This window comes from Periophthalmus magnuspinnatus, chromosome 8, assembly GCF_009829125.3.
Source record: "Periophthalmus magnuspinnatus isolate fPerMag1 chromosome 8, fPerMag1.2.pri, whole genome shotgun sequence".
In the NCBI taxonomy this organism is placed as follows: domain Eukaryota; kingdom Metazoa; phylum Chordata; class Actinopteri; order Gobiiformes; family Gobiidae; genus Periophthalmus; species Periophthalmus magnuspinnatus.
The window spans coordinates 19,416,548-19,427,896 of record NC_047133.1 but is presented as its reverse complement, the minus strand read 5'-3'; the positions used below and the strand labels follow the sequence as shown (position 1 = coordinate 19,427,896).

The 11,349-nt window shown below is 38.9% G+C and overlaps 1 protein-coding gene across 1 annotated transcript in view; it reads right to left on the bottom strand.

Annotated features, from left to right (window-relative positions):
• Nucleotides 1–6,061: 6,061 nt before the first annotated feature.
• cavin1a (caveolae associated protein 1a) overlaps nucleotides 6,062–11,349 on the bottom strand; it is a 34,543-nt gene continuing 29,255 nt past the window's right edge. Inside the window, exons 3-4 of the mRNA XM_033971078.2 lie at nucleotides 10,515–10,643; nucleotides 6,062–8,872 (exon numbers count right to left, since the gene is read on the bottom strand). Coding sequence (XP_033826969.1) covers nucleotides 8,300–8,872; nucleotides 10,515–10,643 — 702 coding nt within the window. The 3' untranslated portion in view covers nucleotides 6,062–8,299. The remainder of the gene's footprint in view (nucleotides 8,873–10,514; nucleotides 10,644–11,349) is intronic.

Genomic DNA, 11,349 nt, shown 5'->3' with positions numbered 1-11,349 from the left:
TTTAAGGCAAGTGTATTTGTTTAGCACAATTCATACACAAAGTAATTTAAAATGCTGTACAGAAAAAAAAAAAATCACAATACAACAAATCAAAATATAAATAATCATCATAAAATTAATGTTAAAAGTGAAAAGTGCAGAATAAAAACCTTTCAGTCATACACACAGATAAACAGAACTGTTTGGAGCCTGGATTTAAACATCGTCACAGTAGAGGCCTGTCTCACATCTTCAGGGAAACTGACACGGATTCCCTATGTTTAGTCCATGTTTCAGCCCATGTTTAGTCCTGGTTTAATCCTGGTTTCGTCCTGTTTCAGCCCATGTTTAGTTCTGTTTTAGTCCTTTAGTCCATGTTTAGTCCTGACTCTGGTCTCCAGCAGGAGGTCGGTCCCTGAAGTCCTCAGATGGTTCATATGGCACCAACATGTCAAATGGTACTTATCTGGTTTTGGACCTGTCACCTTTTCCCTGTGATGCGACTGTTTTTGGGCAACAGTGTAACCTGTTTACAATGGATTTACATTTATTCAAAGTTTATTTTATTTCTAAAACCTTATTTCATACACGGCTTTATTTTAATACATTGTGTCCATAAACAGTTTTAAAATGTAATTATAAAGGCAACTGATAAAACATATTAGTTAGCTTTGTTCTATTGTGGTTATAAAAGTTCTTAATCACATTGCATTTTTGTATTTCATTCCTGTTGAATAAAGAGACATCTTTTTGAATGAACCACAGTGTGTGTCATGGTTCTTTGGGGCTGTGTTAAAGATGTCGTGTCTGAAACAAAGATACGGGACATTACTGAACTAAAGCAAAAGATACAGATGTGATGTGAAACCACTGATGAGGCTCTGCTACAGCGAACATGGAGAGAAATCCAGTCCCGTCTTGATGTGCTTCATGTGACTAATGGAGCCCATATAGAGGTGGATTATATGAGATAAAAACTTTGGAAACCACTGAGTACAAGAGAACAAGTCTGATTAAATATCTTTATGGACACCCTGTATATTTTATATTTTATTTGTACAAATTTGTGGAACTAAAGCTTTTTTTTTCTAATTCTGAAAAGCTTTGCTGAATGTTTACATCTGTGCAGCTCTGGGGGTGTGCCCTGTGCCTATATTCAGTTATGTAGGTTGTCTTTGGAAAAGACATGAAAGCTAACTGTGTTTCGAGGCTACGCCGTTCGTTGTTATTTTAGGTACCCGCACACCCACACAGTTCAAATCCTGTTCAAGTGTCATTTTGTTTTGTGGTTTCCGTGTCTATCACAAAGGTGGAAATGCTTTAAAGGGTTTTTTTTTAACACCCCTGACATGATTCGGCAGCACGTGAACACGTACACAAGATTATACTAAGATTAATGTGTGTATTGTTGGAAAAATAGGTTGTAAATCAGGAAAGATATTAAAATATTTTAAGTTTTATTCTGGACAGATAAAACAGAGAAGATTTAATAGAAGTACAAAGTAATGGTGTAGGTGAAGTATCTTGCTCAACAACAAAATAACAGCATGTACAAGTGCATTTGGCTTTAACTACCCCCTGTATGTGCAATGGGGGATGTGCAAAATCCCCTCAATACTGCTTTGGAGTTATGTTTTGTTTCATTCACACATGTTTAACACACAAATCCTGCATATTTAGGCTGAGTTTTTCTCTCAAACAAAAACGAACACTCAGTTCCACCTTGTGATGTCATGTGGAACATACAGGAATTGCTTCATTGTGTTTTTGCTGAGGTAACATGTGATGCAAAATGCACACACTATTGCTTTGTGATTCCTAGAAAGAATCAGGCAAAAGTAAAAGACTATAATCACTAGTTATTATATTTATCTTAGTATTGATCTAATAATCAAACCTTAAAACACCATTAGCTGCAGCCAAATTGACAATATGTATACTTATACTTAAAAACAAGATAATAAGGTTTCATTTTACAATATTTGTGGGTTTGAACTGGTAATTCCAGGGCCCATATTACGCTATTTTCTGGTCTATGTTATAATGTTGTTTCCTCATCACAAACAGACCTGGAGTTGTGTTTGTTTCATTCACACATGTTTAACACACAGACTCTGCATATTTAGACTGAGTTCTCTCAAACTGAAAACACTCGGTTCCACCTTGTGATGTCATGGGGTAATACTACTGTACTGTACTGTACTACTGTACTATATTACTGTGTTTTTACACTCCATAGAATCACTTGGATGATTCCAGCCCTGGAAATTCCAATCTCTACTGAACTAAAGGTAAAAGGTAGATGTTACCTTGAAAGCTGCCACCTCATTACATCACATGGTGTCACATGGTACACAGACTCATGAGTCAATGAAACAAAACACAACTCCAGGAATGTTTTTGAGGAGGTAACAACATGTGATGCAAAGTCACCATCTCTTTGGTGATTCCTAGAAAGACGCTTTTAAATGGAATATAAATCATCACATTTTTACACACACATTCATACACCAGTGTAAACAGACACTGAGGGCGAGGGGGGTTAAGTGTCTTGCCCAAGGACAAAATGACAGTATTCATCTGTGGGAGCTGGAATCGCACCACCAACCTGTAAGTCAACTAAGCTTACCTACCCATCTGGCCACTATGTGAACTAAAAACAAATATACTAATTACTGACTAACCTTCATATCATGATCAAAACTCATCAACCACAGATGGCCCAGCCCAACTTTTGGCTTTCCACATCACATCAGTCTGATCACTTTTATTGTTGTTGCGAGATAGCATTAATGCCTTTGCGGAGGTGTTTTCTTACGATGTTTCTTTGTAATTTCCATTCACTGATACTCACTTTATTTCCATAGCTTTTCTTTGAACCTTTTCTTATGTTATGTTTCAAAGATTCATTAGAAACACTTCAGAATAACAGGCCAATACTTAATACTTAATCATTCTTAGAAATAATCTTTGTTCATTATGGCTAAATAAACAGTGTAGTTATTATAAAGCAGTGGTGGAAGGTAATGAAGTACAAGTAGTAAAGTACAGTACTCTAGTAGAATTTTTAGGTATCTTTACTTTACTTAAGTAGATTTTACAGTAGATACTTTTTACTTTTGCTTCACTACATTTGAGAGCAGTATCTGTACTTTCTAGTCCACTACATCTTTGAGCAGGACTGAAAAGTAAAACGTACTTTTCATATGATTTGAGGGGTTATTTTGTGGTTCGTGGTAACATCCTGCTTAAAGTTTACAAGTTCAAACTTTGGCTTTGAGCAAGAAAAATAAACACACAAAATTCACAAGAAAAATGAAGATACTGACTCCTGTTGTTACTGTGACCAAGGTCCTATATTACACAAAGTGGACTCTTTTACCTTTACCATTTACCATTTACCTTTAGTTCAGTAGATATGGGCATTTCCAAGGCTAAAATTATATTAGTGAAGGTGTATGGAGTTTAAAAAATACTTCCTGTATTATCTCATGACATCACAAAGTGGAACAGAGTGTTGTTGTACTTGGGGGGAAGTCTTCAGTCTAAATATGCAGGGTTTGTGTGTTAAATGTTAAAAATGTGTAAATGCAACAAAACACAACTCCAGGTCTGTTTGTGATGAGGAAACATAAATATAACAGAAAATAGCGTAACAGGGGCCCTTTAAGTAACAAAATGGAGTAGTTCTATCACCGCTGTTATAAATTGAAACAGATATTTTGTGTAGACCTGCGTGTACCCAGCTAAGGAGCTAACAGTTTGATTTGTCCCTCTTAATGTTGTTACAGAGCCACACTTTGTCGTCTCCTCCTTCTCTCTCTCACAGGGGCCACTCAGCTTAATTCCATTTCCGCCCCATTGATTTTTTTAATGGGATTCGATGTTCTTCTGGTGTCTGTCTGGGGCCAAGGTCACATGGAAACTGCAGTTGAAAACATAAGCTATCTGTCTCCATGGTAACAAGCAGGCGACGCTCCGAGAGTCAAGTATTTAAAAGTACACTATGTAGCTTTTCCAATGGAGGGACGCCCACCTGCTCGTCTGCGTGGAGATGTGATTGCTTTGGGTGGAATGTTCCACAGTATGGCGTTAAATTGATGTGTCTTCGTGAAGGCGAGCAGGAGATGCCATCAGGGTCAGTTACAGGTGAAGGGGTAGTATTTTCGAGCAACAAAAATGGACGTAATTAATAAAAAATGGTGGACAGATGTGTTTAATGTCATACTGTGGAAAGCAATAACATCGCCATGGAGATAAGAGAGTCCAAAACCAGAAAAGTTGCATGTATATATGGGAAACATTAGCTCAGTTGGTAGAGTGGTTGGCAGTTTGAATCCCACTCTTGACATAAACATCATTGGTTGAGCGGTCAGATCCATCGACCCACAGGTTGGCGGTGCGATTCCAGCTCCCACAGATGAATCCTGTTCTTGTGTCCTTGGGCAAGACACTTAACCCACCTCTGTGTGCACTGCTGTGTGAATGTGTGAGTGGTTTCTTAATGTAAAGCGCTTAGAGACCCTTGAAGGTGGAAAAGCGCTATATAAAAATGTGACAATTGACCATTATAGCGCTCCTTTAAACAAACGCAAAATAGATATGTTTTATGCACAAGAAATGTTACATAGTGCACTTTTAATTTATACACTCACTCATAGCATAGACCTCTATTACAATAAGATACTGTGCAGAAAAGTATATGGTAGGTCTGAAGCAGGTGCACTCACAGAATGTTTGGGGCCCAGGGTAAGAAGCCTCACACGGGCCCCTGTAATATGAATTAACAGGCAGAGGTTTCAATTCTGGGCCCTAAGACCCTGGGGCCCAGCACAACAGACCCCTTTCTCACCCCCACCCCCGTCGACTCCTTTGGTTTAAAGTCATCAGTTTCTCTTTTGGTTCTTTTAGTAGTAGTGTTTACCGTTTGGATCAAAATTTCTAACCAAAATTCAAAGTAAAACCAATTTTCTAAAACATGATCATTCAATATATAACCTACTTGTGTTGCTATGGTGATCTGACATGTATAACTATGTTCCATCATTCAAGCATTGGATGTTTTTTATTGTATGATACCTGTGTGATTCATTGTGAAACTCGGTCTGGTCACAATAGGAAATTATAATAAATGTATGCGATGGTATGGTGTCGCCATAGAAACCAAATTGTGCATTGACGAAAACATTACTACATTTGCGGGTTTTATGCTATGGCAACGGGCCTCCATCACCATAGCAATTAGGCAATTCGTTAAGCAAGCTCCGGAAGAAGCAATTTGCCTGAAAATATGAATACAAACTGAAGAAGCAGGAAGCATTGTTAAGTGGTAAATCGAAACATATTTATCGTTATGGAGACAAGGTGACGCCAAGATGCTTCAAGTGATTATAGACTTGAGCGATAGAGACACATGCAAATTGAAAAAAAAAAAAAAAGCAAGATACGTCAAATGTACTGTGGATAACATCTCCATGGAGACAAGCAGGTAGTGAACCCAGAGACTGTATAAAGAAGTGGACTAAGTGAGTGTGACGTCAAATGAAGCACTAGTTACAGGGGTGAATTTAGAGCCGAATTTTTACAGCGAGTATCATAGCAACCAAAGAGCCAATCCGGAGCAAGGCTGTTGAAGGTAACACCCCTTCCTGCTTGCACTCCTAATTTAGCAGGAGATGGGCGCTTAGCAACACTATCAATCAAACCAGTTGCTAACGCTAGCGGGAGTGACCTGTAGGAAAGAAGGCACCTGATTTGTTTGTTATTAATGTTCATATCTTGATTTATGGACAAAATAGCGAAATAAAAACACGTAGAGCGGGTTAATATGAACATTTTAAGACCGAAATGAAGAGCTTGACAGCAGCAGTTACAGAGAGAGGGGCCACAGTTTTTCAATAGAAAGTGAATTGGAGCTGAGCTGATGGAATCAGATGTGCGCTCATGATCACTTCCGATTTGGAACGTGGCAGCTAGCAGGTTAGCTATGTCCATTTATATATACAGTCTATGAGTTCACCATACATCAGAAAAGTACATCATGCCTTTAACGTTAACTAAGAGAATAACCAAATAGACAAAGTTGTTTCATTGATTTTAATTTGGGCACGGACATAAGCTTGAAAATGACTTTCTGACACTTACAAATGACAGTCATTCAAACAAATTCTTAGTTTCCAACACAAGGGAGACGTGCGCACTCCACCCACAGAGGTCCTAGCCTTTGTTTAACCATTCTGCTGCTAAGTGAGCCGCGAACAAAATGTGTGAAAAGATGTTATCTATAATCTAAAAATATAAAGCAAACACACCCACTGGTACACTTTAAAACAGAGTAGAAAAATATATGTACCAATATATGTATTCAATGTCATTTTTCCATCTTTCTTTAGAATAAACTGTGAGCATTTCACTCTACCAAGACTATTCAGTAATACCATCAGATTATGTTGAAATATTAGTCTGAAATAGTCATTATCTCTGTATATATGTAGTTATGTAATGTTATTATTTCACAGACAGCAGTTATCAAACCAAAAAAAACATAACACTCAAGCCAATTTTAAGCAATAACTCTAAAGCATAAATGTTTTCTTCAGATTAAGGTGCCTGATCAAATATAGTAGCAGAGATGATTTCAGATATATCACCTTTACTTGAGTGATATATTTACAGTGCAGTTGTACAAAATTGCCGATAAGTGATATACCATCCCTTTATGTCATACTTTGGTGACTTCCATCTGTCCAAAGATGTTCGCCAAGAAACAGCGACAATCATACTAAAGCCCTACAAACAAAGACTCAACTCAAACTTTTCCCCATGTGACTAAAGTGAACTTGTAAATACTTTTTGTACAAATATGAAAGTCCTTGAGTAAACGTTATAGTTACCCTTCCCACTGTGAGTCTACTTAATTTAAACATTTGTGTTTCTTGTACCGCTCCTTCTAAAATTCAGATATGTTTTTGTTTTGTTTTTCATTTTTGTGGTCTATAAATATCAGATTTTACATTTTTATATTTAGTCCTTGCCATTTAAATAACTACAAAATAAAAGTTGTCCAGACTCGTACTCTTACTTGAGTGGTAGTACTTTCCCCAAATACTTATTTGAGTAATTTTTTGGACCACGACTTTGTTCACTGCTTGAGTAATATTATTTTGTGTTAATGATACTCTTACTACAATTTCTGGCTTATCTACACCCATCTTTGCCTATAATGGACCACATTTAAGTGCTGTTGTGCTAGCAAGATAAATATTAAATACTTGTACTAATATTTTTTATAACATATCCTGGGACGTACTTAATGAGAACCAGCTTTCTTGATTATTAAACATAACACCTCAAGAGTAAATTATGATTTATTTATGTATTTATTGATTGTTAGTGCCAAACTATCACACCAGCATCTCTCTGTTCTCCATCACATGTAACACTCACATCTTGTGATGGAGCAGCTCCACCCTGACCACCTCAGTCCTGGACCTCCTCCCCCTCAAGACTGTCCACGTAAATGTGTCCTTCAAAATAAGATCACTGATTTTAAAAGTCATACTGGTTCTGTAGTGTACTGTACCAAGTGGACTAGTATTAAGTGCTAGTCACAGTTCAAATGTGGTTTCGGGACATCTCTATGAAGAACATAAAGTAGATCGTTCATTAACATCTCATTAACATGTCACCTTTAGCATTAGTCAAACCTGTGCACTTCAGCCAAGCATTTAGCGCTGCAGATGAAGCATTCAACTGTGAAGCAAAGCTGTAGTATACAAATACAGTACATGAAAAAGATGTCAATCATTCCCACATGTATAAAGTCTTTTTGACAAAAACATCTTTGTCCATGTGTTTCACTCCCTCTCACTCTTCATCACTCTGAGTCGGCCCGGTGTCGGCCCGGTGTCGGCCCTGTGTCGGCCCAGGTCCACGGAGCTCTGGGTCTTGACTTTCCACATAAATGTCTTATTCAAAATAAGATGCTTTAAAAATGTCTAAAAAACCCTGTTGGTTCAACAATGAATCATCAAAAGTATATGCACCTCGTGCTCACTCACTACGATCTACCTATTTAGTCAAAAAGCTTTGGGACACCTATAAATCGCTCATATATCTCAAGCAGGTTATTACCTCTTTGCTTCTAACAGCCAAACCAAAACACCTCAGCCAAGCGCTCAGCAGTGCCTAACATTCAACTCAGAAGCAAAGTTAAAGTTTACAAATACAAATGAAAAAGTCGTCATTCAAAGATCGTGACCACATCTAGAATGTCTTAGAAACATGTCCATGTGACTCAAGCTTCTTTCTCATGTGAAGTTCACTTATTCTTGTGGTGTCCCGGCTCCACGGTGACCACCTCCGTCACCTCCAACAGCGCCTCCACCAGCTCAGGAGTGTCCAGGTGCACCAGCTCCTCCTCCGCCCCCGCCTCAGGCCCAAAGCCGTTCTCCTCTGCTGCAGACGGGAAATCTTTCTCCAGAACCTCTACCATCTCTGTCTGCTTCTCCTCCACCTCTTCCTCCTCCTCCACCTGGCCCTCTCGGATCTTCTTGACGTGGAAGGTGAAGGGGGGCACGCGGTACACTGAGGTTTTGGACCGAGCCTTGATGGGATGGTCTGGGGTGAGGGACTTCTTCAGCTTGTCTTTGGAGCTCTTCATTTTGGCCCGGCGCTCCATGTTGGGGGTCATGCGTGTCCCGATTTTGTTGATTTTTTTCTCCAAAGTTTGTTTTGTTTTTTCCAAATTGTCGCGGGTTTTTTGTCGTGTCTTTTCCAGGTTTTCCTTTGTCTTGATTTTGGTCTTCTCCAGTTGGCCCTTGAAGTTTTCCACTTGTTGTTTGGTGGAGCGCTGCAGCTTCTTGGTGCGGGATTCTTCGATCAGTTTTTCACCCTAGAGAGAGGGAGGTATTTTATTCATCCAGAACAAAAGTGTATGTTGCTTATTAACAAGTCATCACTATCGGGGCTAAACGGAATACAAAAGGTCAAAACCAGGACTAAAGTGAAGATAAAATGGCAGCAAATCAATTAATTATTCAACTTTCAGGAAACACTAATTTAGATCTAAACCAGGCTGTAACTAATGGTGCATTTATACCATAGACTGTATAAATAAGTGAGTGTGACGTCACCCATGGGTCCAGTCAAATGAAGCTCATCGAGGCTAGCAGTTACAGAGGCCAATTTAGTGCCAAGTTCAACATTTGGAATTCCGATCGCAAATATCATAGCAACCAAAGAGTCTATCTGGTGCAAGGCTGTTGAAGGTAGCGCCCCCTCCTGCCCACACCGATGGTTTAGCAGGGAGCAGGCGCTTAGCAACACTGTCAATCAAACTTGTTGCAAATGCTGGCAGGAGCAACCTTGGGGAAAGAAGGCTCCTGATTTGTCTGTTATTAATGTTCCTATCGTGAATTACAGGCACAATAGCAAAATAAAAAACCCAGGTTCATGTAAAGCTGGTTAATAAGATCAAAATGACGAGCCTGACAGCAGCTGTTACAAAGAGAGGGGTGACAATTTTCAATCTAGAGTCAATTGGAGCCAGAGTCGATGGAGCCAGAAACGCACCCATGCTCACTTCCTATTTAAAAAGCGGCGGCTAGCATGCTAGCTATGTCCATTTATAGTCTATGGTACTTTCACTATTTCTAAATTGGTACTAAACCAGGAAAAAAATCAGAGACTAAACCTGGACTATACTAGGACTAAGCAAGGACTAGAACAGGGCCAAACAAAGTCCACATCAGGACTCCTCCAGTCTAAATAGAAGAAAACAAGGACTAACCCAGGGCTAAAGCCAGCTTAAGCCAGACACCTTAAGACAGACACCTTAAACCAGATCTTACTCAGCTCTAAACCAGTTTTTGACTCATTCTGAAAAAGGTTTTACACAGAAACTAACTTCTAATCAAGTATAAACCAGGCCAAGTCAGTTCTTAAAGTGTAAATAAACACTAAATCCACTTATTTTTCTCTACTACTGTGTAAATTAAGTTTTAAGAGCATTATCTACAGTTCCAAGTCATTTTTTAGGTGCAAACTAGATAAATTTGCAACTTTGTGGTCAAAAAACGTATAAGTGTGTGCTGCCTTCAGTGGCCAACTTCAAGTACTACATGACATCACACAGGTCTTGATTAAAACCACGTGTTTCTGATTACAAACACCTGGATGCAGGAACGATGCTTCATTTGTGAATAGACCAATCACACTGTTTTTATACCTCCAGACTCCGCCCCTCCTCCTCTCTCACTCTTCTCTTTAGTCCCATAGTAACTGCCCAGTTTAGCAGCTCTACTTGAAATATGTTTGTGGGTGGACTTTATATGTTTAATCCTACTTTAACCTAAAGTCCAAACCAAGTCTAAAACAGGTCTAAACCAGTTTCTAATCAGGTATAAACCAGGCCAAATCAACTCAGGTCTAAACAAAATGTGAGCAAACCAGTTTTACCAGTTCTAACCAGGTAACTCAAGGCAACTCTAGTCTTATATAGGTCTAAACCAGGTCTAAATCTGTACAGTCCACACCTCCTCTTCCTCGTCTGAGTTGACATGGGCCTGGACCCCCTCCTCTCCTGCTTCCTCTGGGATCTGCTCCAGTCCCTCCACTGCCTCTCCGGTCTTGGCTTTGGTGGGTTTGGGGGTCTTCATCGGGTCCTTCAAAACAAAAATAAGACAACTATGTCAAAAAACATGTATTTAACTGAGTGTAAGCTTTACCTGGCAACAAAGTGATACTATTTTTTTTTTAATTATTACCATATCTATTGCCAATAATACTGCAAATACAATTGTTTGAATAGTTTATTTAATACATAAACCCTACTTATAACACAGCACTGATTACAGATTAAATATATCCTTGTTTTCAGACTCTGGGGATAAAAATAAACTACGGGGGAGTCACCATAGTCTCCTCTATTAAAGGGAAACACTGATGATGTACTTCTACCTCTATTACTACATGGTCACATTTTTATATAGCTCTTTTCTACCTTCAAGTCACTCAAAGCGCTTTACATCAAGGAACCACTCACCCATTCACACACACATTCATACACCAGTGTACTCAGACACTGGGGGTGAGGTTGATTTAATGTCTTGCCCAAGGACAGACCATGACAGCATTTATCTGTATTTATGGAACTGCACCACCAACCTATGAGTCAGTGGATCTGACAGCTGTACAATAATGTCTATGTGACGGGAAAAAGGGCTTTTGACTATTTTGCTTCACAAAAATTGAATATATTTCAAGGACGAGCAAAAATACTTCAGCACCACAATGGATGTATTGTATTTTGGGGTTTTGTTTGATTTTTGTTTGTATTGTTCTGTGTTTGAACAGGACGCCCATGAAAAG